The sequence below is a fragment of the Strix uralensis genome, chromosome 29 (genome assembly GCF_047716275.1).
Source record: "Strix uralensis isolate ZFMK-TIS-50842 chromosome 29, bStrUra1, whole genome shotgun sequence".
NCBI lineage: Eukaryota > Metazoa > Chordata > Aves > Strigiformes > Strigidae > Strix > Strix uralensis.
This window is the reverse complement of record NC_134000.1, coordinates 2,181,495-2,208,944: the sequence shown is the minus strand read 5'-3', so window position 1 is coordinate 2,208,944 and position 27,450 is coordinate 2,181,495. Positions and strand designations below refer to the sequence as shown.

The 27,450-nt window shown below is 54.9% G+C and overlaps 1 protein-coding gene across 1 annotated transcript in view; it reads left to right on the top strand.

Moving 5' to 3' along the window:
- The window catches only part of LOC141935865 (hydrocephalus-inducing protein homolog), an 86,100-nt gene extending 60,230 nt beyond the window's left edge, over window positions 1–25,870 (top strand). Inside the window, exons 26-53 of the mRNA XM_074852512.1 lie at window positions 1,649–1,807; window positions 3,362–3,439; window positions 3,719–3,775; window positions 5,670–5,786; window positions 6,481–6,690; window positions 7,550–7,687; window positions 9,368–9,545; window positions 10,060–10,103; window positions 10,170–10,187; window positions 10,861–10,994; window positions 12,040–12,176; window positions 13,028–13,155; window positions 13,275–13,466; window positions 13,860–14,009; window positions 15,090–15,329; window positions 15,548–15,716; window positions 17,091–17,258; window positions 17,884–18,057; window positions 19,194–19,402; window positions 19,865–20,014; window positions 20,316–20,499; window positions 20,978–21,119; window positions 22,385–22,550; window positions 23,668–23,913; window positions 24,405–24,614; window positions 25,021–25,223; window positions 25,404–25,586; window positions 25,806–25,870. Coding sequence (XP_074708613.1) covers window positions 1,649–1,807; window positions 3,362–3,439; window positions 3,719–3,775; window positions 5,670–5,786; window positions 6,481–6,690; window positions 7,550–7,687; window positions 9,368–9,545; window positions 10,060–10,103; window positions 10,170–10,187; window positions 10,861–10,994; window positions 12,040–12,176; window positions 13,028–13,155; window positions 13,275–13,466; window positions 13,860–14,009; window positions 15,090–15,329; window positions 15,548–15,716; window positions 17,091–17,258; window positions 17,884–18,057; window positions 19,194–19,402; window positions 19,865–20,014; window positions 20,316–20,499; window positions 20,978–21,119; window positions 22,385–22,550; window positions 23,668–23,913; window positions 24,405–24,614; window positions 25,021–25,223; window positions 25,404–25,586; window positions 25,806–25,809 — 4,188 coding nt within the window. The 3' untranslated portion in view covers window positions 25,810–25,870. The remainder of the gene's footprint in view (window positions 1–1,648; window positions 1,808–3,361; window positions 3,440–3,718; window positions 3,776–5,669; window positions 5,787–6,480; window positions 6,691–7,549; window positions 7,688–9,367; window positions 9,546–10,059; window positions 10,104–10,169; window positions 10,188–10,860; window positions 10,995–12,039; window positions 12,177–13,027; window positions 13,156–13,274; window positions 13,467–13,859; window positions 14,010–15,089; window positions 15,330–15,547; window positions 15,717–17,090; window positions 17,259–17,883; window positions 18,058–19,193; window positions 19,403–19,864; window positions 20,015–20,315; window positions 20,500–20,977; window positions 21,120–22,384; window positions 22,551–23,667; window positions 23,914–24,404; window positions 24,615–25,020; window positions 25,224–25,403; window positions 25,587–25,805) is intronic.
- The last annotated feature ends 1,580 nt before the right edge of the window (window positions 25,871–27,450 follow it).

Genomic DNA, 27,450 nt, shown 5'->3' with positions numbered 1-27,450 from the left:
GCTGTCAAGACGAGCAGGGACGTTTCCTTCTAGGTGAGGACTTCAGGACATGCGCCGTCATTGCATCTCCCTCCTTTTCCTCGCTCTGCTCTTGACACCGTGCAGGGACAGTGATGCGAGCTGGTGGGCAGAGGGGCCATGGTTGGCTTTTCCTGTGGTGCAGCTGCGAGCCCCTGTGCTCTGGAGGTTGCTTGGCCAGGGGTTGCGAGGTCTTTGCGTGCTACCGCAGGGTGCAACGAGGCACCCAGAGTGCATGGGTGCCTGGGCAGAGCCAGGTGGCCCAGCTCAAGCCCAGTGTTCCCACACGGTGCACTGGGAAGCCTTTTGGTTTGCCCCTGTATTATATTATTTTCAGCAGCAAACACTCTTGAGCTGTCTGTAGCTAGCTCCAAAGTGCCTTTTTAATATGCATCTGATGGCCGGAAGGAGAAATAAAAGTGCACTGTAGGGGCCTGTAGCCTGTTCAGGTGCCTCATGGGCATGCGGTCTCTGGTGCTTTTCCCTGTGATGACCTGAGAAGAGCTCGTGCTTTGCTGGGAGGCTCGTTTTAACCCAGTGCCATGGCTAGTGGGGGCACCAGCGGGTGGTCCTTGGGGACCTGGGCAAGGATGCTCCACACGTGGGTGCCATGCACTAGGGAAGCAGTCTCAGCACTGTTAAAACTCTGGCATTTAATGCGAAGGGGTGGTGGCTTCTGGCTCATGTCCCTGGTGCTGGCCGGGGCTGTGGGGACCTGGGGCACTCCTCTTGCAGCACTGCAGGGTTGAGGGGACAGTCCTCATGTTGCTGGCTCTCGCACAGCCTCAGCCAGCCAGGTCACATCATCCTGTGTGAATCTTCACGTGTAGTTTGCAGAAGTGGTGTGATTTCTAGCTCCTCTATTTTGGGAGGCGGGTGTGGGAAGCTGTGAGAAGCTGTGGCCCTAGCAGGCTCAGAAAGCAAGAGAGAGGCTGAGATACTTTTAACAGGAGCTTGGGGACAGTGGGTGACACAAGGTTGTCCTGGCCTTAGCAGGAAGGACTCCTCTCCCCCTGGTGTCAATCCGCCCGTACTCCCATTAAATCCCCACTGTTAATTCCTGGATGCATTTTGTCTCACCTGAGGGGTGGCCAGGTTGGGTGAGATGGACCTGGAGGGCTTAACCCCTTGCTTTCAGCCCCTCCAGCTCCAGGCTGACCTGCTTATGTCAGGAGGCTCCGTCTCTCAGCTCCACGGTGCTGGTGGAGGCACGTCCACAGCCCTTTGGCCCCTCTGGTTTGGGATGGGTCCCCTCTGCAGGTGGAGGAGCTGCTCTCTGCTCCTTGCCTTCCTCCCTGCATTCACAGCTTTGGCCAGAAGGTGCTGGAGGGGAAGAGCTGCCTAAAGTTTGGGCTGATGCTGAGCATCTTGTTATCTTCCCCTTTCTTCTCCTTTTTGAAGACAACCCCCTTTTCTTTCAGCACCAGGAAGATTTCTTGTCCCAGGGGTCAGCTTTCTATTGACACCTTGGGTTCCTCTCTCCCTTCCTTTTCATGTATTTATCACAAGCAGCTCTGAGAGCTGCGCTTTCATTTCCGGGCTAGGATGGGTCACAGCTAGCAGTTTTGGGACCATCACCATGACAGTGGCCAGACCCATGCGCTGAACTGGTGCATGGACTGGTGTGTAGCTGGAGGGCTTCGAGGTGTTCCTGGCCCTGGATGTGTCTGCCCCTGCGCTGCGGGCATCTCCCTATCACCAGGGACAGGCAGCGTTCAGCTGCAGGCTGCCTGGAGGCACCGTTGTTGCAGATGAGGTGGATTTATTTCATCCTGAGGCAGATGCCCAAGTTAGCGGCTGCTGGAGGTGTTGAGCAGGTGGGTCACCCCTTAGGGCACCCCAATACTTGTTAAGGTGCCTGGGCTGAGAGGAGCGAAGGTTGCACTGGTGGGACTGGAGATGGGCGATGCTCTGCAGGGCAAGCGCGCGCCTTCGTCCCCTCCAGTCCTGCTTTGCTCTTCCACGTGGACGGTGCCGAGGTCACCTTTGGTGTCCCCCATGTGGTCCCAGTAGCAGGCAGAGGGGGGGCTGAGGAGGGGTGACAGCACTGCTGCTCATCAGTCCCTGCTTGGGGCAGATCGCCCGGGCAGAGCCTTGTTCTTGCATGTGGTTGCAGGAAGGACAAGTCAGGTGGGATCTCTTGGGGGTTGTGAGGCGCAGAGCCTCTAATCCAGAAATGGAAACCAGCCTTAAATGATGAGCTGCAAAGCTAGAGACAAATACTCATTTGGGAGCACGTCGTTAAAGGCACTGAGTTCCCAGCTGGGAAGGAAGCACCCACATTGCTGTAAAAGATGGGCCTCGTTTGCCCCCGGGAACACTTGCAGATAGGCGTGGTGACAGGCAGGCATGGTTCCAGTGTGTCCCTCCACAGGGAGGGGCATCAGAAGGGTGAACAGAGTTACTGTGAGCACCTGCTGCAATTTGAAACAGGGAATGTAGTCTGAGTCACTGGGAATGTTTGAAAATGTTAAACCGAACACTTTTTACTGACACGTCTTGGTCCAACTATCAACTCAGTCCTGTCAGTAAGATGAGCTGTTGAACCGCTTTGCTGAATCATTTGCCAAATTGGTCCTCAAATGGTTTGTGTTTAGAAACTGCTGGGGAGGCGATCATGCCGTTGGTAAGTGCCACATCGGTTATAGCCTTGTTTCAGCAGAGCTGCTGCCCTTTTAGCATGAGGTGCGGTTGGAGCCGTTGTTTCACAACCAGGGAATACCGGTGGCACAGCAGGAGCTGAACCTTGTCATCGGCGTTTGCTGTGTATTGATTAAAAATGACCAAAGCTTCTTTCCCCAGAGCACCAATCGCTGCTGCTTTGGTGCTCCTCAGGGATCAATGGGCTGTTCAGCTGTGAGTCTCTGCCTGGAGTTGCTCAGCGTGTCTTTCCACGCTGCCCCGCGTGTGTGTGGGTGTCCCGTGCCGGGCTCTGTGGGTGCCCCCGCACGGTGCTGGGCTCTGTCGGGGTTCGGGCACAGCAGGCTCCGGGCTCCATCCCTGCTCCTGCCTTACGGCGCTTGGAGAAAGCCTCGGGCATTGCTGCTTGCTTGTGCTGACCTGCAGCTGCGGGTGGGTGTCAGGGGAAATATTCCAGATTAGCACCTGGTAGAGCTGCAGAAGTTCTGGCTTTGGCCCTCTGGGTGGGGGAGGCACAGTCTGCAGCTGTGGGTGCTTTCGGGAGGGCACTGGTGGGTCTGCACTGGCTTGTTGCTGTCCGGATCTGCCCCTTTGTGTCTTAGGTTCACCTTTTTGCACAGTTTGTGTGTCTCTTCCTTTCCTGATGTGCTTTTTACCTCCCTACAAGGCTTTCACCTGTGTCCTCTTCCATTTCTCCTTGCAGCCAGTTGCCAGCTGCCTGCGCCGCCGCTATACCAGCGTCATCCCTAGGCAGCCCCGTACGCTGACCTGCTCCATCCTGGTTTCGGAGCTGCTGGGTCAGACCCGTTACTGAGTTCACAGCACCAGTGCCCAGCCGGGGGCCGCATCCTGCTGAGGAGCTGTTCGTGCAGGCTTCCCTCCCTCCCACTGCAGGTCCACAATCAAAGTTATGTTATTTTCCAGGTTCAGCCCTCCAGTACCTAAATTTTTCATCAAACCCCAACCACCAAAGGAGGAGGGAGCCTGGTCCAAGCGCTCGGTGTCTGCAGGGAGGAGCTGCAGGGATGGAGGTGTGGAGGAACCAGCCAAAGCCCTGGGAGCCGCAGGGGATCCTGCCCAAGAGCCAGCAGATGCAGATGACTCCCTGGAAACAAAGGTAGATTTTCTTGTGCACCTACCGCTTGCGTTGCCTCCCCCAGCTTGCCACCAAAATGCCGTGCTTGTGCCAATCCCCCTTTTTGCTGCCTTGCTGTCATGTGCCCTGAGGGCGGGCTGGGCAGCAGGGCCAGTGGCTGGACACGGGGCTTCTGGGGAGGGAGAAATCAGATAGTTTTGCTTGGAGAAGCCCACTCAGATCCTACGGACCTATGCTGAGTTTGGGTTTTTTTGGCTTGTTTTTACACTGTAAAATGAGGCTTTTATCTGCATCATGATGTGAAGGCTTCCAGTTTCCTTCCTGTATCAAGCTGTGCCAAGTACTGTGATCTCCATGTACCACCTTCTCAACCCCAGCTGGAGCCGCCTGTTTTTATGTCTCTGCCTTCACCCAAGACCTGCAGTATTGCAGGGATGGCCACAGAGCTGTCTTTGATAAAATGAGACTTTGCAAAGTCATTGTCTCTTCCTCCTGCATGGAAAATGGCCTTTGGTCTGCTGACCTTCCTGGTGAACCTCGGTGCTTTGGAGCTTGACGTCCGTGCTAGTGGGAACTGGCACCTTGTTCTGCATTGTGTGGGACAGAGGCTTCTCCTGGGGCAAAAAAAAAGGTGCAGGAAAGCATGGGAAGTTCTGAAAGCACTGGCGTTGGCATTAAGTTCAAGGAGAGGGGTTGCACCTGCTCACATCCAAATATCGGTCATTTTAACATTATAACTGCACATTTTTTCTGAATCAGGAGAAATGATACCCTGTAGACGTAAAGAACAGTGTGGCTGAATGTTTTCGGATAGAAGGGTGGAATCATCTTTATTTCCTGCTTTGTTGCCATGTATGCAGAAATAAACCAAAGAAATTCAAGTAGATATGGCTAAGTAGGATCCAAAAGTGCTTCAAAGGATATGTCTGGATTGCAGCTTCATCTTCCGCTTGTGTCACTGTACCACATACCCTCCCTGGGGAGGTGGGAGACCATAGGCCTAGGAAAGATGCGGGTTAGAATCTTTGGGAACAGGCGCTTGGCAAAGCTTTGCTAGGCTTGAAAATGTGAAGACGAGAGAAAGAGCATTGAATCTTCTGATTCTGAGCTTCATCTACCGGGGAGATGTAGCCTCTGATTAGGTGTAAAGATGTCCCATAAATATTCTTGCAGATTCTGCTGATGTCAAGGCCCCAGCACAAAGCACTTCTTCACGTTACTGAAGAAGCAGGTATTACTACATTTCAAAAGCACTCACAAAGCCCTCGCTTATTAAATTAGGGATCAGAAGCCCAGGGATGAGGTTCCTTTTGAAAGATGGCACCTCTGAGGTCAAACACCAGCTCTCAGCTGCTGCAAGACAGAAGAACACCTTGGCTGCCTTCTTCAGAAAGGTGTCGTTCAAGAGAATGACCTGGTGGAGATCCTCAGCTCTCCAGCACTGATGGGTGCACAAGATGAAGCCTAAGCACTCTCTGAAATGGGATAGTTGTGCCAAGTCCTTATTTTCCTGGTTTTGATACTTCTCACTTGCAGCTGTGTTCCTGGTTTTGTCATGAAGAACCTAACCTGTTGAGGCATGGGGTTCTGGGCACATTCCTTGGGCAGGAGTGAGCGAAGCTGGGCCGGCACAAGGGTGAAAAATGCCCTTGAGGTCTCTGCCAGGACTGAGGGCTGGGTGCACTCAGCTTCCCCATGCAAGCTTGCGCATAGGAAGTGCAGATGGAGGCCGTGTCTCACCTGTGGGTGGGCTTGGACCCACACTCAGTGGATGGCACAGACATACCTGTACTTGATATGCACCCAGGTCCCATCTCAGCTGCTCCTGGCTGGATGAGGTGGTGGAGCCTGCAGCAGAGTGGTCTCACCCAGACCAGCCAGCTGCTCACTGCAGCCCATGGTGCTTGTTTTCCAGCTGCTGCCATCCACTGCTGCGGAGCTGGAAGGTGCTGTGGAGACTCAGAGCCTGGTGGGGATCAACAAACTGATGCAGTTTGTGGAGGCAGAGCCCGTCACCTTGGGAATGGAGGAGGTAAGTGGGAATCCATCTTGTGCCATGTTTCCAGTGTGGCAAGCAGTTATGTAGCCCCCCTCCCATTGGTGGCCCTCGATCCTGCTTGCAGAGTGGCCTCACGTCCCTCCAAGCCCATCACACAGCGCTGCTGAAGCAACTGGTCACTGGAGAGGCCACGCAGGACATGTCGTAGGGTTGACCTGTGCAGCAGCTATGGAGGGCATTATTCATCTTGTTGCTAATCAAGTGGTCAACAGGAAATTTCTGCAGTAGTTTTTGCTGTAGCATCTTGAGAGAGCGCAGCATGCAAATCAGAGAGAGTGAAAAGCATCAGGAGTCAGATGAGCTGGGCTGGAGTCCTCCCCCCAGCTCTAACGGCTTTCACCTCCGAATACTGTGTTTTTCTTAAGGCAGTAAAAGGTGCTTTTAAAGGCAAGTTCTGCAGTGAAGAGAATTTCTTGCTGCCAGGAGACAGCCCAAATTACTTTAATATGTAGTGTATTAATTAATGCGTTAGTGAGTATGGGAGAAGATTTTTCCCATGGCCCCTCCACTGGTAAGTGGAATGGATACAGGATGAGATTAGGGTGATTTTGCCTGTGTTGGAGGAAGAGCCCCCTCCAGCCACGTCTGTACTTCACTCCAAGCCGTGGCTGCTCTTCTGCATCAATTTCCATGCTCGACATCTTGATCTCTCCTCACCTACCTCCAGGTTTTCGATGTCCTGCCGCACTACGGTGTGCTGCAGCCAGGCGAGAGCCAGCGGGTCATGTTCACCTTCTTTGGCCACACAAATATCGTCGCCCATGTCATGGCGCTGTGCAGGGTGGAGGGAGGCCCGACCTACGAGATCGCGCTGAGCGGGGAGGCTTCGCTCATCAGCTACCTCCTAGACGTCACGGAGATCGACTGCGGGCTGCAGGTACCGCACGCTTCTCTTGGCAGAGGTCCTTGTCGTGAAACCATCACCGGCGGGTTGCCACCCACCTAGGGCTAGGGCTCTCTCCCCTTCTCAACTACTTTGTTGGCTCTATGGCTTGGAAGTACAACCTTGGAGTGATATGTCCTGCATTCAAGCTGTTTTTAATGGCCATCTCCACCCCCCTCCAGCTGGGAATTCCTCCTCCTCAAGGTAACTAACACCGCCTCCTGGGGCAGGCAGGGTCCCAGTGGTGATCTCCAGAGGGACGTGCCCCAAGACATCCATCTGCTGATCCGCTCCTAAAGCCTGAGGTCCAAGGAGGTGCTCTCTTTTGATGTTCTTGATTAATCAGCAAAATAAACCAGGGAGGAAGTTAACTTGGGCTTCCCAGTCACTGTAGCTGGAAAGAATGTCCTAGAATAATCCCCACTTTACTTCTTTTTGGTTAAGAACCCCACAGATATTTCCAGCTGTTGCCCTGTCTCCCATTTTGCTGTCACTGCAGGTGCTTTTTCTTCTGCAATGTCTTGATGCCACCTCCTTTGTTCCAGCTGGGTGTGAGATGACACCATGAGGTGCAGAGAGCTTGTCTCCTCCTTGGTTTCCTTATGACTGATCTCTGTGGTTGGCATTGCCCCTCTGCATGCCGCCATCAGTATCTGTTCCTGTGTAGGGCTAAGGGGTGCCCTGTGGCGGTGGCTTCCCCTGGTTAACCTGGGAGACTCAAGTGCCCGTACCTCCTCTGCCTCTGCTTTTCTCCTGTGTTGAGTTCATTTGCTCTCATCCCAATGAAAGCAGAAGGAGGTTCCCAGTGTCAGGCCTGTGACTTCAGCTTCCCCCTCCTCTGTCCTCTCTTCAGCTGTTTAACAAAGTCACCGAAGCAGAGGTCACCCTGCAGAACAGCGGGAAGATGGGATTCACCTACGTGGTGCTCAGACCCAGCGCGGGCACCGCAGACAGCCCTCTGCCCGGCGTGCCCCTGGTCCTGCCCAGCACGGTGAGTACGGAGATGGTGCGAGTGATTGACCCTGGCTCTGGGTCAGGCTGCCAAGGAGGGGGTTGTAGGGGAAAAAAACAAAATTAAAAAAAAAACAACCCACAAAAGCAGACAGGAGAGGCAGGGCTGTAAGCAGCTGCTGCTGGGGGGCAGGGAGGGTCAAGCAAGCGCGGTCCTAATCGACGCCTTCACGGCCTTTGCCGGCGGGTGACCCTGCTGTCACACAGCAGCCACCAGCCGGAGGCACCAGCGCTTCGGTGGCTCTGGGGACCCCAACTGCTGAGTGCTCCGGCTGTGCGGGCACTGGGGCTGGACTGTGCCAGCTCTCCTGAGAGTCACCTTTCCCAGGGTGTGTGATTGGACAGGGCTTACTCCTTGTCCCTGCCTGTAGCACACCCTGCCAGCTCCCTGCCAGCACTGAGCGGGACTTAAATGCTCTCACTTGGGCATGAAGCTGCTTTGCCAGAAATTGTAGCAGCCCCTGTACCGGTCCCCCACTCCCCCAGCTTTGCTGCTCTGCAGCAGCTTTGTGGGGCAGTGAGGGGGCCAGGCAGGAGCAGGGCTGGAACAGCGAGGAGAGGAGTTTGCAGCATCCCACCATCCCAACTTCTCAGTCCTGTGTGGCTGTCTTTGGGCTGGAGCAGCATTCCTGTCTAGTCCCTTTTTGCAGTGGGAAGAGGAAGCCAAAGGCGTTCACATTTCCTCATGCCTGTCTCCTACAAGGGGTGACACACTGATGCCCTCTTGCTGCGAGCTTCCAAAGACCCAGCTCTGCTCGGACCCGCGCAGTCAGTTGCTGTGACAGCCCCATTGGCGCTGGCAGCTTGGCAGGGCTGGCTTTCACTGCAGCTGTGTTCTGCACTGCACCAGGGGCTCAGGGGACCAAGTGGCAGGATCTGTCCCGCTCAGCAGCTTCTCCCTGCAGCGTGAAGGGGAGTGGGGAGCCGAGGGTCCAGCCCAGTGTGCAGAGGGCGAGCCGAGGAAAGCTGTGGCTGTGTCCCGTCACCCAGGGCTGTGTTGCTGTCTGCTTGCATTTGCTCTCAGCCTGGCTGGCGGGAGCCTAGCCTGAGGCTTGGGCAGCCTTTCTGGAAGCCCGGAGAGGAGGTGCCTTCCTGGCAACACCTTCCCTAGATCTCATCCTAGTCTCTGCTCCTGCCTTTCCAGAGATGCATGTTTGCAGGTCACCGTGAGTCTGGACAGGCTCACGCACCCCCGGTGTAACCGCACAGGCAGGAGGTGTTTGGCTGGGATCATTATAAGGGGTCAGGCCCTTCAACACCAGCCTGGGAACCGCTGATGTGCTGTGGCAGGAGCTGCTGGCCATGCTGAGAGTGTGGGCACTTCACTTATTTTGCATAGTGGCTGGTAAAAGAGCTTTTATTTCTTCAGTCTGGCTCTTGCTAGCAGAGGGTAAACACCGCTAGGGGCAGAGCTGTGCTCGTGCTGAGCAAGGGGCGGTCTGTGGGTCTGTCCTGGGGGAATGCATCCCTACGAGCCGTCTGAAGAACCTGGTGTAGGAGACTTCAGCTTCTGGGTACAAGAAAGCTAGAAGGCAATGTTGTCTGATACTTTCTTATATATGAGAACCTGCCTTCTCTTCTCAGCGTGTCTGTCGTCTGAGCCATCCCTCCACCAAACCCTCTTTGGTTCATTCCCTCCCTCTTCTCCCACACCCTGCAGGGTTACGTTGGACCTGGCCAGGAGCAAGTCCTGAAAGTCTATTACCTGCCAGGAGTGCCTGGAGCCTTCTGCAGGACTTTCCACATCCAAGTGGGTCACCTAGAACCAGAAGAAATCTCCCTGAAAGGAGAGGGGAGCTTTCCCAGGATCTACTTGGACCTGCCCAGGAACATCAAAGGTGAGCACGGCCTGTTTGCTCCCCAGGAAGGTCCCCTGTTTCTCCCCCATGTCAGATGCCCATAGGGCAGCTCACACCTGCCTCCACGGAGCCTGGAGGTTTCAGGGCTGTCAGACCAACACTCAACCCCCCGGTTGCTTCCTGAGGCTCTGGCAGATGAGCCCGTGTGGGCTTTGCCCTAGGAACCATCCTGCAGAGCTTGCCAGCATGTGTCGGAGTCCTGGGAAGGTGGTGGCTGGACAGAAATGCTTAGGAAAGCTGAGCACAGGCTGGCAGGGATTTTGGCAGGATTGGATTTGCATCACATTGCAGGGGATGAGATGCTCCTATGTGGGGAGGAAGATGGGTGGGAATGAACATCAGGGTTGATAGAGGAAAAGCAGCATCTACTTTCCATACATTGCTTGAGGAGGGTGTTTCTGGGAGAGGCCAGAGTCGGGGAAGTGGGGCTTCCCAGCTTAAATGGGAATGGCGCTGTGCCACGCTTCTATTTGTGGATGTTTTCTTCCTTCAGGAAATGAAAAATATGAGAAGGTCCTCAAGGAGGTGATAGAAAAGATGGAAGACAGCCAGAAAGAGGAAGCAGTTGTTCTGGGGGAGGCTGTGGCTGCAGAGCCACCCCCAGATCCCTTGGATGCCGTGGTGAGAATGGCTGCTGCCCCGTTTGACGCGTGCCACCCTCCCCCAGTGTCATTTGGTCCCCTGCTGCCCGCAGCAGGCTTCCCGGTGCCCTGCTGGCACTTGGGACCTCCCTGCCCAACCTGCCCATGATCCTGCATCAGCTCAGCATTGCCCCCGGGGCTGCCCCAGGGAGAGATCCTGAAGACCCTGCTCAAGTGATTGAATTTATGGTACTTTGGGATGGAGATGTAGGCCATCACTGGGGTATTTGCTGCTCACAACCCAAGCCCTGCCAGGTTTACAGAGCTTAATAGCAGCAGCCTGACTGTGCCCTGGGACTGTGCTGCCAGGGCTGATCTCTAAGAGACAGCAGCTTTATCGTGTCTCCCTTTACAAGAGAGCTTTTGTCTGAGCTGCTTTGGCACTGGCTGGGGGCAGGCAAAGACTTGGAGCTCTGGAAGGTTCCTGGCTTGTCTGTCTGTTTGTCTGGCAAGATCAGCTTTTGTAACAGTGACTGGGCAGGCGAAGATACTGGAGTTCATTGCCCTTGAGATGAGGCCCTGGCTAAGAGAGCAGGAGGTGTCACAGACACTGAGCAGCGAGACAGAAGGACCCCATCACCCCTCTCAACACAAGCAGGGGGGAGCCTTGGGAAGGACCGTTGCTAACCAGCCGCTGCCTTTCCTTCCCTCAGCTGGACCCTCGGCTGCAGATGCAGATGGAGCAGATGCTGATGGAGGAACACGCCCTGGAGCAGCAGAAAGCTCTCACCTCTGGTCCCCCAGAGGCCACTGCCTTTGACCAGCATGCTCGTCGGAGGCTTCTCAAGTTAGTAGGACCTCCTGTACCCTATCTCCAGGTGCCCCAAGGGTAACACCCAGCAGTGCACCCCTGCTCCTGAGAGGTCCTTGTGTCTGCAGAGCTGGGGATAGTGGGGACTTCAGAAAGGGTCTGATCCTGGTAGCTTTGACATGCTCCCTGTGAGCAGCTGAGTGTCCTCACTTCCACAGAGCCACCCTGAGCTTTGGAGGTGCTCAGCTCCCCACAGGCACTGGGTCCTGCTCTTAGGGCTGAGGGGGTCCAGTGCAGAGCATCAAGCCCTTCCAGAGAGCACCAACACCATCCCTGCTGACCAGCTCTGAGAGAGGCAACTCAAAGCTGGCATCTTTGTTCCAGCTAACAGACCACACTGAGCAAAAAGAGTAGGGAACTGCAGAGGTTGACACACCCTTGACAAACCCTAAATCAGGTGGCTTGGGTGCTGGTGGGACTGCAGGGCTTACCTCGGTAACTTCCCTCTGCTCCTTCATGAGGAGGCACGGGCACGGTAGGCTCCAGTTCAGGAAGATGCTCTGCAAAACAGATCACGTATGTGCTTTCCCAAGTGTGATTGCTCTGGAAAAGGACCCTCCCGTGAATCTTGTAGTTGTTGATTACTGCATTTGTCAGTGCTGCTTTGGGGACAGATCTAGTTGCAGAGCAGCGAAGATTTCCTGTGCAGGCGAATCTTATGACAAGATCCTGAAGCCGTTTCAGGCTGGGGCTGTACACCAGGCTTAGCAGTTTCATTGAGACCAGTGGAGGTCCACTGGACTTATCTACAGTGGCTTTCTATAGCAGAGGAGCTGTGACCAGTATTCATTTTAAACTAGTTTTATTTTAAGGTCCCACTGGTAGCTGATAAAACCTAGGTCCTATGCTCCTCGTGACTTACCAAAGTCTTATTACCAGGTGGTCAGGCCTTGGGTTTCATGGGCTTGAGCTGAGTTTTTACAGCAGTGAATCCAGAAATACTCACTTTATTTGCATCTTCCATGCTCTTGGAAATGTAGCCAGGCTGTGGTTTAAGGACTGTCCTTACTCCTCCTTTCAGAGCTGAGCTGCCCGAGTACCTCCTGGACTTTGGGTACGTGATTCTCGGTAACACCCCCACGCACGTCGTGAGGATCACCAACACCGGGCAGTTCCCTGTGTCCTTCTGCGCTGATAGACGGGTTCTGCGTGACACAGGTAACCAGTGCTGGAGAGACTTCACGTGGGCTTGAAGCAGCTGTCTCTGACAGATTAGCTTAAGCCACTGGACATGGGGAGTTTTTTTTTGAGTGCTTGTATGTATAACTTTTTCCTCCTTGGGACCCTCTGCCTGGTGCTTTAGAGCCTGAGTTCTCCTGGCCAGCAGTGCTCAGAGACCCGGCCTGCCCGTGCCTGCCCTAACACTTCCCTGCAGGGGCTGGATGGGCTGATCACCTTGGTCACCTCTCAGCATCTTCTGCTCTTGGCTACCATGAGCATCACCTGATGGGCACTCCGTGGGCTTGTGTTGCAAACAGATGGACGCTTTGTGGTTTGGAAGTGCTTTGTTTAAAGTTCATAATGCCATAGCACTTCTGTTCAGCCTTTATTGAGAAGACAGCCTGTGAGGCCCTCTGTTGTATCAAAACAGGCTTTCGAAACAGGCCTTGACGTAAGGCTGCAGTACCAGCAAACGGTGACTCGCCATGTCTGAAGGGCGATCAGGTGCCTCCTCTAAATTGTTTTTCAGGGAGCACCATGGCATGGGGGGAATCTTAGTTGGAAATTCTCCTTTGGAGAGGTCTGTGCATCCTTCCCTGGGATGCCTAGTGAAGGAATGGTTGGAGCTCCTCAACTGAGATGTTTCCTTTTTACCATGTGGGTCTTGGATTCTGGCTGTGAAAGCCCTTTCTCCTTGTGTGGTGACAAGGGAGAAGGAGTGGCAGTCTTCTCCACAGGTACAAAGGGGTCCTTCACAGAGCTGCCAGCCAGGACATATGGCCTTAACGTGCTTGTGACACATTCATGTTGATTGTGTATCTCAGCTGCTTTATTTTCATCTGTTCAAGGTTTCAGTGTGGATCTGGACCACGTGAAGCACCTGCTCTGCTGCGAGACCAAGGTGTTTGAAGTGCGCTTCGACCCACAGAGCGCCAACCTGCCACTGGGAGAGGTGGACGTGCTCCTGCCCATCAAGGTACCTACGGCGTGCTTGCTCACCCCGCTGTGCCAGTGCACCTCTCGGGGCAGGTGGAGAGTCGGAGACAGCAGCAGATGTCACCGGGGCTCTCAGCTGGATGCTCTGTCCTTCCCTAGGTAGCAGGAGGCCCCACATTCCACGTCCGCCTCCATGCCAGCGTGGCCATGCCATCCCTCTGCGTCTCCAGGGACAGACTGGAGTTCTCCACTCTCCAGTGTGGGCAGTGCCAGGAAGAAACTGTCCAGCTCCACAATCAGCTCCAGGTCCCCTGTAACTGGTTCATCACTATCAATGAGCCTGTTAAGAAGGTAAAGCACAGACAATGTGTAACACGTAAGTTCTCGGTTGGGTTTTCTTTGCCTCTCTTGCCCTTTCAGCCCCCGTGGCTGCGTGAGCACTTGGGCTACAGCTCATCTGAGGAAGCTTTGGAGGGTACAGAGCAAGGCTGGCTCACCTGGACCTGTGCATCAGCTGGTGCTTCACTTCTCTGCCACGTTCCCCCGTTCCTCCTCTTCTGAGGATGGTGCCTCCCCATCTGCCTGCCCTGCCTGTTCTCCCTCCCATTCTAGGCCAGAGGTGGCCTCGGCTGGTTTGGCTGTGGATGCCCTCAGCACCATGACGGTGTCTCAGAGCACTGCAGGAACCGAGGGTCTGTCCTTGCAGACCAAGGAGACCTCACACAATTGTTTTTTTGTTCTCAGGTGGACAGACACTGGCCAGCGAGGATGCGTCGGAAGGTGCCCCAGAAGTTGAAGGCCCAGCCCTGTGTCTTCGAGGCGCTGCCCTCGGCTGGAGCCCTCGCTCCAGGACAACGCTGCAACGTGCGAGTCAGGTTTTCACCCACAGAAGAGGTGAGATCAGCGAGTGTCACCACCAAGAGATCTGGCAGGGCAGTGTGGTAACAAGAGCCCAGCACAGGGAGGAGGAGATGGCGTCTGCCTCCACAGAGAGCTTTCTGCAAGCCCCGTACCCACTGTGCCTCAGTTTCCCCTGCAGCACACTCTTCTGAGAGGGGCTTTGAAATCCCCCCTGATGCTTGCTCAGCATCAGGGCATGGTGAGGTGGCTGCCTCTCGGCGCATGGGGGGAAATCTGCCTGTTTGCCCTCGTCTCCCCCTTGCACGGGCCTGTTTGAGGCTGCAACGCCCTGGTGCAGAGCAGCTGGTGCGCTTGCAGGGGATAACCCTGGAAGGGCCAATCTAGGCAAGTCCTGCTGCTGGTACCAGCAGACAAAACAGCCGCCAGGCACCTTCCTGGGCACAGCAGGACAGTCACCTGGAGTGGTGTGCTGCCAGCAGTCCCTGTGGCTCTGGCCCAGCCTGCCTGCACGTTCCCAGGCAGTCTGGGAGTCAGCTGAAATGATGGGGTGTTCCCAAAGGCAGTTTGCCTGTGGCCACCGTGACTTGGAAACTGGCAGTGGGTAACAGGATGGACACAAGTGCTTCCGTGCCTGGGAACAGTCCCAGGGATGTTTTAATTGCTGTAGAGGTGTAACCATCTTGTGTCTGGCTTTGACCAGAGCCAAACACTGAGCAGAGAAGACGACCCTTATTTCTAGCCAGTGAGAGCTCATCTGCCTCATTCATCGAGCTGATGTTTGCCTGATGCAGCAGTGCCAGGACTGTGTCTGGGCAACATAACCCTGAGGACCTTCCTCATGAGCATCACACTCCCTCGTGACTGGGTGAAAACATCTGATAGTGCATTTTAGATTCGTCTGACACCCAAATATCCAGTTACACTTTACACCAGGATTCATCCCAGTTACTCAGAGCCAGCATGCAGATGCTGTAGCCCCTGCTGGAAGTAAATATCTGTTTTCCATTCCCCTTAGAGGTACTGGTGACACCCCTGCCTTGGGGCAAGAGTTGAATTTGAAGCCCTGTCACCTGGGACTTCATGGAGGAGTTTTCTGTGCTTCTCTCTTTTCAGAAGTCCTACAGAAGTGAGCTGAAGATTAACATTTTCCAGAGCAGCCAGCACCTCCAGCTGCAGGTCTCGGGGCGTGGGCTGGAGCCACAGCTGGAGTTCAGCCCCCCAGTGCTCGAGCTGGGACCGTTGCTGCCGTACAGCTGTGGAGCAGAGGGGACGGTGGTGGTGAAGAACCCATGCGAGTTCCCCATCGAGTTTTACTCGCTGGAGTTCGACCAGCAGTACCTTGCTGAGGAGGAGGTGAGAGGGAAGGTCTGGTCCCCATGTGCACGCTCCCGTAGCTTCACAGTGCTCCAGCATTCCCGGGTTCGTGCCAGGGAGATGGAGACAGTCCCCAGGGCAAAGTCTGGTGGCATTTCAGGGTTAGCCAGCTCTGCTGGCAGACTGTGGAGGAGCTTGGATAGTCTGTGTTTTTAGAAACACGTCCTGCATATGGCTTCTTTTCCCTACATGCACAGATCCTGCAGACGCTTAAAGACTATGATTGCCGCAACACCTTATTGCTGCCTCCACGTGCCCCGGGTGAGAAGCTGCCCCCTGAGGTGCTGGAATATTATCAGGACCAGAAGAGGCTGCAGGATGAGCAGACGAAGTCCAAGACTGGGGAACCAGCAGGCCAGGACAACGGTGAGGGTTTGGCATTGGCTGTCCTGAGTGTGGACACAGCGGGGAGTCCAGCCCGCACGCCCCGAGCTCTCCATGGGAAGCCCCGGCTTTTAGCAGCCACCCATTCCCCAGCTTGGTGGAGGAATTCCAGCGTGAAGGTCTGTAGCTTGTAACACGCATCCCCTACCAGCCCTGAGTGCAGCCAAAGCAAGCTCATATCTGCCTACCATGGACTGGGGAAATAATCATGTTGTCCTCTTGTGTCCCCTAACCACAAAAAATAGGATTGGATGAGTTCTTCAGCCAGCAGGACCAGGTCTAATACCACCAGCTATCTTATATTTGCTCCTTCCCAGCACCAAAAGCACAAACTCAAAATCCCCCCGAGGGCAGAGACAGCCTGGACAGACTTCTCCTTGGGAAACTTTCCATCTTTTGCACGTGGCCGTGCAAAGTGGCAAATGGCAAAGAGCAGATTGCCTGGCCATGTCCACCCTCTTCTTCCCTCCCCGTGTCCTTCCTCCTCAGCAGACTTTGAAGATGTCCAGTCTCTGTCAGATCAAGGAAGAAAGTCCTCTGCTGGGGTCATTCACACTGTCTCATCCCAGAGCTCACTCATTTTCCCCTCCGTGTTTGATGAAAGCCAGTCCAACAAGGTGGACTCTAAATCTGAATGCGGAGGAGGAGGAAGGTGTTGAGAAAAGACAGGGGATGGGTAATGTTGCAGACAGGGCAGGGACAAGTGAGAGGCCAGAGAGGTTCTCCCCAGTTTTGCCAAATGAGCACCTTTTCCCCCAGGAGCTGCTGGGATCAGGATGATGCTGTTCCCTTTCCTAGGCAGGGCAGCGCGCTCTCTGTCCTGCGTGACACTGCAAGCCGAGATGGCTTTTGGTGACCTCCTAAGGGTAAAGGTGGGAGCTCTTTGCAAATGCTGTTATGGTGAATTCAGAGCCCAGCTACATCTCCTGGTATAATATTCCTAAAGCATCCAGCTTTTGGATAATCGCTTGATCTGCAAATGGAGCCTCTCCCTTGGGACGGTGTAAAATGCCTGGTTCTGCCTGTCCCCCCCTTACTCAGCAGGACCTGGGACCAAACTCCCATGAGGACCATGTTGACAGGGCACGGGAGATTTGGCCCAGTTCTTTTAGGTATTGCCAAATGCTTGCTCTTTCCTCTTTCTGCCACCCCATTTCCTATACTCTGAACAGGCACCTTGACCACCATCTAGGGCAGACCCTGATCTGCACAAGCCTAAAGGAGGGGCATGGTGAGACCTCAGTGTGGTGTTGGTTTCAGCAGAGTCTTCTCTCCCAGGATCTGAGGGGATGGGGAGGATGATCAGGATCATAGGTAGGCAGGAGGCTGACTGTTCTATCTGGTTCTGCACAGCAGAGCATCGGCAGAGCATCACCAGCAGCAAGGCGGCCGCAGGAGAACTGGCCGACAGCCCTGTCTATAGGGCCATCGCCCGCCACCTTGGCATCGATATCTCTCCAGAGGGGCGTGCGGCCCGAAACCGCAGAGGGATCGTTGTCATCATCCATGGGGCACCCCTGACAGGTAGGCGAGCCGCAGCCTGTGGCTGCAAGGAGGGGGGAAGCAGGAGAGACACATCCTGGTGGGCCGTGGTGCTTGGTTGACCAGTTGAAGCGAAGCGAGGTAAGCCGCAGCTCTGCTGGTACATGAAATGGTCCCAGGCTTTCACCAGCTGGGGCAAGTGCTGTGGCTCACCCTGTGTCCGCACAGCTGGGCTATCGTTCCCCCACACAGGGTGGCCATGTCCCCGTTGCTTCGTGGGAGCACAGCGCCTAGTGCCCATGTTGCCTCATGGGAGCAGTCCCTCGCCCACGCTGACCCCCAGACCGTGCCCAGACATTGGCTGAGGCAGCGCCGGCCAGCACAGGCTGGCGAACGCTCTGAGTGGTGGCGGGACAGGGCTCGAAACAATGTCCTGGCCCAGGGTTGAGGTCACCACGAGGGACAAAGTGCTCAGCTGGATGTGAGGTGGAGGTGATCCTCCTGGCTCTAGAGGACAACGCTTCTAGCCATGCTCAGCTACCTCCCTCACGGTCTCCCCTAAAGGGGCACTTGATTTCCGACTGCCCTTGAAACTTTGAAATCCTGTCTGGGGACAGGAAAATGCTTCACGTGCAAGTGTCACCAAGCACTCTTCCTCTCTCTCAAGGAAAGACAGCGGCAGCGGTTGCCCTGTCCAAATATTACGGCGCTGCCTGCTTGTCCATCGACACCGTGGTGAGAGAAGCCATCTCGGACAGGAGCAGCTCAGCAGGGCTGCGCGCCCGGGAGCTGTGCATCAGGGCTGCCATCGAGCAGAGCTGCAAGGAGGCAGAGGGTGCCGGTAAGGAGAAACGCTGGACCCAGAGCAGCGCTTCAGAAACCCACCATGACCATCCACTTCTGCTTGCTCCAGAGAGGAAGTCTGACAGCCCTTGGGTCTCCTAGGGAACATGGGTGCAGCATGTAGAAATGCAAAGCCATTTCATAAAGCATCTCGTGTTATTAAAAAAAATAATCTCTGTTTTAAGGGCTCAGACAGGGGCACTTTTGCTGCTTCTGGGCTTCTCAGCACATAGTCCTTTTCCTAGGAGTGGTGAAGCACACCTGTATTTTTCTCAGGGTTTTCTTATATTTCCTCTAAGCTGAATCCAGCTGGCTCCTCGTGGCCATCAGGCAGAACTGCTGCCCACTTTAACAACCAAGAAGCCCTCTGAAGCTGCTCATTAAGCACTAGACAACTGACTTTGAATGTGGCTTCAGAAACATGAGAGGAAGGGAAGAATAACCTCCCAGAGTTTCAGATGAGACACGCTGCAGATGAGCTCTTTTCTCCAGAGGTTCTCCTATACACACTGTCAGGTCACACAGCTCGTGCATGTGGTGCTGTTCTCCACCTGAGACCTTTTAGAAAATCTGGTTGGGCAGTTGGTGCCCCGTGCTCTGCAGGGTGAGGCCAGACCCTGGTTCTGGTGGGGGAAGTTTTGCATTGCTCAGCTTTGAACCTGGTTGGGTCGGGAGCTGGTGGAAGGAAGAAGGGTCTGGGCCCTGGGTGGGGTTATCCCATGCGGAGGATTTAGCTCCAGTGAGATGGGGGATGCAGCTGGGGCAGGGCTGCATGTTACCATCTCCATGTGAGAATGCAGGATGGGTGCAAGGTACAGAAATGATGCTCCTGGAGGGTGGAGCCTTGGCTTGATCCATAGGGGAGCTACTGTGCAGTGTCACCTGCGTGCACATTTGTGAGGAGGGACGCAGAGCTGTGCCTTAAAAACTCTCTGGCTTTAAAATCCAGTATCAGATGGTGTGCTTTACCATGCTAATAAGAGAAGCAGGGCAGGAGCTGCTTCTGGAGATGGGTGCTGCTAGTGCCCAGCCGGCTGGGGAACAATGGCCGTGTCCCTGCCAGGGCACAGGGCTGTGCCCGTTGGGGTGGAAGGTGCCTGCTTGCTCCCCACTGAGCGTCTGTCCCCTCCACAGGTCACAACGCAGATGTGTCCCTCAGCCTGCAGTTCGGCACCAAGGCCAAGCGCAGCCTAGACATGAGACGGTCCAGCTCTGTGGGCAAACTCAGCTGGCGGTCCGTCAGGTCCCGAGGCCAGGTGAGCGCTGCGGTGGGCAAGAAGAAGACAGATGGCCCCACACCCCAATCCCAGAAACAGCATCTGATGGATCTGACAGGCTCCCAGGTGAAGCACGATCTGCACTGGTTAATGCCTGGGACCTTTCTGTTGCCTCTGAGAAGTGAAGGGGCCGCTTCCAGTGGAGGCTCTGTGTCACCCAGAGCCTGGTGCGGGGGCCTATAGTGCAGAGAGCCAGCTGGGCAGGCTGGGCATGGCTCGGGGTGGGAATGAAACCCTGTGCTCTGGCAGAAAATCTCTACGGCATCTTAACAGATTGTTGGCAAAGTGCAGTCCTGGCTAACGTGGCTGCAGCAGTGGGCAAACCTGCGGGATGCTGCGCTGGGGGCTTGCGAGCTTGGGTCTCTGCTGGCCATGGATGCACCCTCCAGCGTGGTCCCCTGGAGCTGCTGGCCTGCAGTTTTGTTCTAGTCTCCTGCTAGTGAGAAACCCCAGCTCCAAGCCCAGCAGTTGGAATTGTTTGGGGGTTTCCAAAGTGGTTGATTTTTCTTGTGGTGTTCAACATTGCAGGGCTCATCAAGTTCTCACCTCTCTCCCCTTCCCTGCGTTCCTGCGCAGCGAGAGCTGAGCATCAGTGGCAGCACATCAGGAGAGCTGGGCTTTAGGAGCTGCGTGCTGCCCGAGGACCTGCTGGTGGCCATCCTCTCTGAAAGGCTGCAGGTACGTGGGGTGGGGGCAAATGGTACATTCTTGCTACAGAGAGACAGGCAGCGAGGTACAATTCAGAGAGGAGGAGGGCTGTGCCTGCTCTTGGAGGAGTTCTGGGCTGCGTGCAGGGATCCGTGGGTGAAGCTGCAGATGCCGTAAGTTGGCAGAGCGTGGGGAAAGATCAGAGCTTGTCTGAGCTGCTGCACTTGGAACTGTGATGGCTGGTGATCTCTGACATCAGGCTTTAGTGACTAGCTGAGAGCCCAATGCGTGTGACAGCTGACTTTCTCTTCCTTTTCGACTTTATCTGCAGCTGAGCGACTGCTACCAGGGAGTGGTGTTTGATGGCCTGGAGACCCCCTTTGCACACAACACGGCGTCTGCTCTCCTCTGCCTGCTCAAAGCTGTCAGAAATCGGCCTCACATCTATTTTGTGAACCTGTTCCAGGATTATGCTTCTTGGAAAGCCAGGGAGATGGCCGCAAAAGAGCAGGAAGGTGAGACTCTTCGTCTCCGTAACTCTGAAATCTTCTCTCTCAAGCCCTCAGCCTTACCCGTGTGTATCTGGGTTACCAGCAGAACTTGTAAGAGATGTTTTTATTAATCCTTCCACCTTCTGCCTCAGTGTAGCCAGCACTCAGCTCACAGTTGCTTAAAATACAGCAATGCTGAGGCTGACCTCAGTCTCTAACATTAAAGCTTGGGCACAAGTGCAAGCTGTTGTGGCTCAATAACTAATCACTGGCCAGCTGTCCACAGTGCTGGTGCATGTGAGCCAGGCAAGGCATGGGAACTCACTGACCAGTGATAGTTTGGGGGCTTGTCTGAATTCTGAAGCAGGGATGTGAGCTCGCCAGTATCTCCTGGCAGGATGATAGGCTGGGTCAGGACAGAGTTGTGAATCCTGGCAGCTCACCCAGAGCAGCAAGCTCTGCTTGCAGGCACTGATGGTTTCTTCTCTGGTCTGTGCTGAAGGACGGGAGCGGGAAGAAGCTTCCAGGAGGGAGAAAGCACGTCTCTGGGAGATGGAAGAGGACGAGTATGATGCCCTCACCGAGGAGGAGAAAATTCAGTTTGATAACAGTATACTGCAAGTCAAGCGTGAGAAGAAGAAAAGGTCTGTAAGCCTTCTATGGGTGACTCCCCAGGATAGTGTCCCCAAAGGGTTTCCCTGCTCCGGAGACCTTGGTTGTGCTCAGAGGGGTTACCAAGGCCAAAAGCATTAATTACCAGCAGCACGAGGATTGCCAGTTCCACCCCCCTGGTTCCCAGCAGAGGAGGGACCTTCCTCCGGTGAGATGAGAACATCTTCTCTCCGTTTTAGTGGTGAGCCCTTCGGCTTCGACACTGGCTGCAGGGAGCTGGGCTCTGTGCTTCCCTTGCCACTGTGCTTACAAGTGTCTCTAAGTTAATTATGTTCATTCTCATCTTCATCGCCCTTCTTCACCAAACCAGAGGGGTTGTGGTGTGGGTTGGTGTGAGGCGCAGCTGTGCTGGCTTGGTTTGGATCCCAGTCCTGCCGTAGGTGAGGCCCTTGCACTGCTGAGCTCCCAGGGTTTTCCTTACTGAGTGACACCAGCCACAAAAGCTCACCTTCAGCTGCAGCAGCAGGTGAGCCTGGGAGAAGCTCTGATCCAGCAAAGCAGCCCTGTTCAAGAGGATACACAGGATAAGCTTAAGCCTCTATTAACCCCTGCCTGAAACTTGGGGAGGGACTTGCTTAAAGAGAGCCTGTGTTTCAGCACTTCTTTCAGCCCCAGCTGAAGTTTGTTTCCCTGGGAGGAGATCACTAGGGCTGCTTCAAACTGTGATTTCCAGGACAGGCAGCACAAGTTTCCCATGGTCCCAGCTGGGTTCCAGCAGGAAACCTGGTTGTTTGGAGCCTGTTTTGCAGGAGGGCAGTTACTGCAGCCTTTGCTTTCTGATTGATATGGCTAGTCTCACTAAGGAGCAGGCTGTGCCCAGGGAGAAGGGCTGGATAAGCCAAGTATTGGTGCAGGGATAAGCAGGTGTTAGTGATTGGTGAGCTGGCTTAATGATTTGTGAGCTGGATATTGAGAGCTTCAGGCTCCAGTCTGGAGCAATGGTGGATCAGTCTTTGGCAGCATGCTGGAGGTGTCCAGGTGGACCTTATTGGAGAAGTAGTGCAATTTAGACCTCGTGACAGCAAAGCCTAGATTTGGCTGGCCCTGGAGGTCCCCTCCCACTTCCCTCACTTTGGATGTCCCAGCCTCCCCAGGTTGAGGGAAGTCCACAGAGCTGGTCTAACAGTTGTGCCTGGCCTTAGGGTCAGTGAATGAAGTGCGGGGCCAGCTGGGATTGCAGCGAGCCCAGATTTCTGGTGGTGACTCTCGGGGATGTTTTCTGTTTGTCTTGCTGAAGGGAGATGGAGCGGCTGGCTCGAGAGCTTGAGGAAAAGCACCGGTGGGAGCTAGAACGCTTGAGGGAGGAAGAATTGCTGAAGATGTTGTCTAAGTGGGCCAAGAGAAAGCTTGGAAAAGACAAAGAAAATGCTTCAAGGAAGAAAAGCCAGCCTGGAGTCAGACAGGTGGGTGGTTGTGTTTATAGAGATGAGTGAAAGCCCTGGGGACCCTCCTGCTGAGCCGTACCATTCCTGGCGAAGCCAGCAGCCACCCGCAGTGCTGGGGGTGGGTACCTGGCCGTCAGCAACACACGGGGCTGTGCTGGGAAACAGCAGCCGGTGTTTGATCGTGCTGCTGCTTCACCAGGGGTATTTTCACATGGGTTTGTTGGGTAGAGCTGTTCTTCTAGGGTCGTGCTGCCTTTGAGTCATGGCTTCACATAACTCCAAGCCCTAGATAGTTTTAGTCCAGCATTTCTCCCCGTTCTGCATGTGACTTACACCTCTGAGCCATGACCCGCCTGGGATGTGGTGTCTTTTGCTACCTGTCTGGCAGGAGATACCACCAGGCCCTTTAGGTATTCATTAGCAGCCAGACTTCCCAAAGTGTCAGCCAGACACAGGGATGGATGCTCAGCACACCAGAAACGTGCCCGGAGGACTGCACAGGAGTAAGGGGGTGTCTTAAGGTCCCTGTTTGGGTTGGGGAAGCTGTTCTGTTTCTCAGCTGGTTTGCAGGACTCCTCATCAGTCTGGTGCTGGGGAGTTTAGTTTCAGTTGAGCTCAACTGGGTACCAGCTGCGTTCTGAATTGGGATTTGTAGAGCACCTAGCACAGGTCTCAGATGAGGCGTGGGGTGCTATTGCAAAGATCGCCGCTGTCCTACAGCATTTGAGTTGGTGCTTTGAAATGCTCACCGCTTTTTCCTGCTCCTCCTGCCCAGAACACGAACGCATCCACTAGCAACACCAGCGCATCCACCGGCAACCTGTCCGATGTCACCGAGGGGGGAGAGAAGAAGGGATCTGCAGAGGAGCACCCAGACTCTCTTGCAAGTGACAAGGAAGATAAGAAAAAGCAGAGCAAGGCTCCCCCGACAGATGCCTGCCCCCTGGAGGTTGTGCAACCTGCAGACCCAGAACAGGGGGAAACCAAAACCGAGGCGCAGAGTGACAGCGAGAAGAACTTGGCCCTGAGGTTTGAGATCTATGAGGCATCGCAGAGGGATGTCACACATATTTTGTCATCCTGGGACAGGGCTCAGGGTATCCTGCTGTCCCCTCTGAACCAAGAGGTGGTGCAGCACCAAGTACAAGGCCAGCGCCAGCATCTATCCAGGAAGGGGAGCCGAAAGGACAGAGAGAAGGAGCGTCTGGAAAAACTGAAGGCTCTTGAGGACTCCAAGTTATCTGGGCTGGAAGGGGAAGATGCAGAAGGGTCAGCCAGAGGCCAGGACGTCGGGGTGCCCTGCTTGGACATCCAGGTGCTGAGCTCGGCAGATGTGACTAGGGCGATCCTGGAGAGTGGCAAGCTGCCAGCGGCAGAGCAGGTAAAGCCCTTGTGAGGCTCAGATGCTGAGCCTGCCGTGGTCTGGGCCCTGGTGCATTGTGTCCCACCAGGTGACAGCAGCACAGAGCCTTGTCCAGGCCACTGATGCTGTTCCACAATGGCTTCACAGCAGCCACGTGGCTGGGGAAGTTCTTGCCATCCCTCAGATGGGTGGAAAGAGGGAGGGTTCTCTGTTGGAACATCCTCTCTGTTTGGAGAGTTTCCCAGTCTGGAAATCATTAAAAATGGTCCCAGGGCAGGGCAACTCCTGGTCATTGTTTCCTTCAGCCGAGTCACTCAGAGTTGAGATTTCTCTCTAGGTCCCACTTGTAGGTCCTGGCACTGCTCTGGAGCCTGCCCACCCCACTGGGAACAAAAAAGCACTGTGCTCCATCTAAATAAAAAAACCCATTGCCAAAAGCTCGGTGCCTTTCAGGAAGTGTGAGGATGAAGGCGACGGGACTATAAACAGGGTTTTCTCTTATGCTCTAGATCCTGGATGACCTGGGACTGGGTCCCTCGGGGCCTCCCATTCCACCTACTGCTTTTTACTCTGTGATCCGCTACCCGGAGAAGCGGATGGTCCCTGCAGCAGGAGAAGACCTCGAGCACTTCGCCTTTGTGGTGCCAGAAGGTGCCACTGCAGAAGGAAAGAAGAAAACCCGAAGTTTCTTGGATGTCCCCGTTGTGCCTGCAGTGAAGGTGCCAGGGCAGGGGCCAGGCTGGATGGGGGCATGGGGGGCGGGTGGGATGCAAAAGGATCACTGTGGAAGGGCAGTGAAGACATGACGGGGCCCCGTGTCTGCAGGCATCCCTCCTGTCTGTTTAAAAGAGACAGCTCTGCTTGAGACATAGGGCAGTTCTGTGAGATGAGAGAAAAAAAAAATCAGCTAAAACCTTCAACTTCCCTTGAGGAGAGGGTCCTGGGCAAGGAGGGGTGTTGTAGGCAAAACAAAGTCCCGTAAGGAAGACCAAATCCATGGGCAGAGGGGGTTGGTGGTTTATTCTCTCTCCTGTCTGTTACCAAACCTGCAGCTTTCTCTCCAGGATGGGGGTGTCTCAGGGCAGGTCTCACCTCTCTCCCTTTCCTCTCTCCCTTGGTGTGAAGGTGTCAGAGGAGCAGGTCACGCCAAGCAGGGGCCGGTCGGGGAAGGAGAAAGCCGCGGGCAGGCGGGAGGCTGTGAGGCAGAAGCGGAGCTCCAGCCGGGGCAGGAGAGGTCGCCAGGCGCCGGGCACGGGAGCACCCACGCGGCCCCCCGAGGCGCACCAAAGCGACGTGGACAGGGTCCCATCCCGGGGGAAATCCGTCAGGTGAGCTGTGAGGGAGGAGGTGATCCCTCTGCTTCACGTCCATCTTGCCAAACGGGCTCCATCATCCCCAGCCCCGCAGGGACCCTCTGCCGGTGCCTCCACGGGATGGCGAGTCCATGAGCCTCCTCCTTCTCTCGTTTGCTCGTTAGCAATGTCTGAAGCCTCCTCTTTAATTGCCAGGCTGAGCAGCTGCCGGTGGATAGTGCCTGCCCACGGGGAGGTGGAACTGAAGGTCCAGTTCAGCTCCACGGTGCCGGGGCAGTTTGACCAGACGCTGCATTTTGAGGTCCTGGGGACAAAGCGACTGTACCAGGTGCACTGCAGGGGTACCTGCCTGTATCCCACCGTCAGCCAGGACCCACGGTAAGGCTGGGGCGTGGGAGCCTCCCCCACTGCTCCCCACTGAGCTCAGAGCCAGGGCTGCCCCTTGTGCCCCAGTGACCTTCTGGCTTGGGCAGAGCATGCGGCCTGAGCCGCCCAGCATCTCTTCCGTGCTTGGAGCTGGGAACCAGTACTGGTACTATGGGAGACCTCGGCTGGTCCGAGGGATCAGAATGTAAGTTTGATATTGACCTTGAACAGATAACCACGTACCCTTCAGAGGCTGGAACATCCTGAGAGGAGCTGCGTAAACAAGAGTAAGGAACTGCCAGACTGGAACTGCCTGACCGCAAGGAGAGGAAGGGTATCAAGATTGCAGCAGAGAAGAGCTCATCCAACCATGAACTGTTAGTCTGTAATTAAACCAATCAGATATGGACACATACTCTTCATAAAGTTATAAAAGGGCTTCTTAGAACAATAAAGTAGCCACTTTTGCACAGTTCGGTGTTTGTCGTGTCCGTCTCAACAGCAACAGTGGGGGGCACTGGGATGGTTACTGGGACGTACTGCAGGGCACTAGGACATACTGGGATATATTGGGGAGCACTAGAAGAGTTATTGGGATATACTGGGGGGCACTGGGATATACTGGGATATATTAGGAAGCTCTAGGAAGGTCACTGGGTCATAGTGGGGGGCACTGGGAGGGGTATTGGGTTGTACTGCAGGGCACTGGGACATACTGGGATGTATTGGGGAGCACTAGGAGAGTCACTGGCACATAGTGGGGGGCAGTAGGAGGGTCTCTGATATGTACTGGGGGCACTGGGACATACTGGGGCACACAGGGGCAGTTACTGGGATGTACTGCAGAGCACTGGGACATACTGGGATATACTGGGGAGTGCTAGAAGAGTTATTGGGATATAGTGGGGGCACTGGGACATACTGGGATATATTATGGAGCACTAGGAAGGTCACTGGGACATAGTGGGGGGCACTGGGAGGGCTACTGGGACATACTAGGGCACACTGGGAAGGTTGTTAGGACAGACTGAGGGGGCACTGGGACATACTGGGGGGCAGCGGGATATACTGGGGAGCACTAGGAAGGTCACTGGGACATGGGGCACTGGGATGGATACTGGCAACTTCTAGCCCTGGAGTGCGTCATGTCAGGAGTGAAGCTTGAGCCTGCAGCAATACATGCCCACCCAGTCAGAGTCACCCCTGCAGGGCAGCAGGAGTGGTACCTGCTTGATGCAAAAGCCGTGCAGGCCCTGTTTAAGGCAGTTGCCGAACATGGCTTGGGACATCCAGAAACAACCTTATTACTAGAAACCATTCTAGCGCTGCCATTGACCCCCTCTGATAGGCGACAGCTAGCGAAAGCAGTATTAAAACCAGCAATGTATTTGCTGTGGAAGGAGGCATGGGGAAACCGAGTCAATGCTATGGTCCATGCGGCTGCCAATCAGCAGCACCCCTTACATGGGACCATGCATGATTGCCCCTTGGGGTGGGGCGTCTTTGCAACAATGCCGGCCCAGTTACAACTGCGGCCCAGAGAATTTACAGCCACTACTGAAGCTGGTAAACAGGCTTTTATGGACGTAGCCAAATTAGAAAAGAAGGAACCCGCTTGGACCTCTATCAAGCAGGGGCAGAATGAACCGTTCTTACAGTTTGTTGACAGGCTTTACGCTGCGGTGTTAGAATCAGACCTACCTGATGGTGCTAAAGAGGCCGTACTGGTGGAATGCATAAGACAGCAATCTAATCTGTTAATCAAAGGCATTGTAAAAGATATTCCCTTAAACACACCTATTGCCACCCTCCTCCGACAAGTAGTACAGAGAGAGGCATTGATACCTACCCCGGGTGACGTTCATTTCACTGAAAG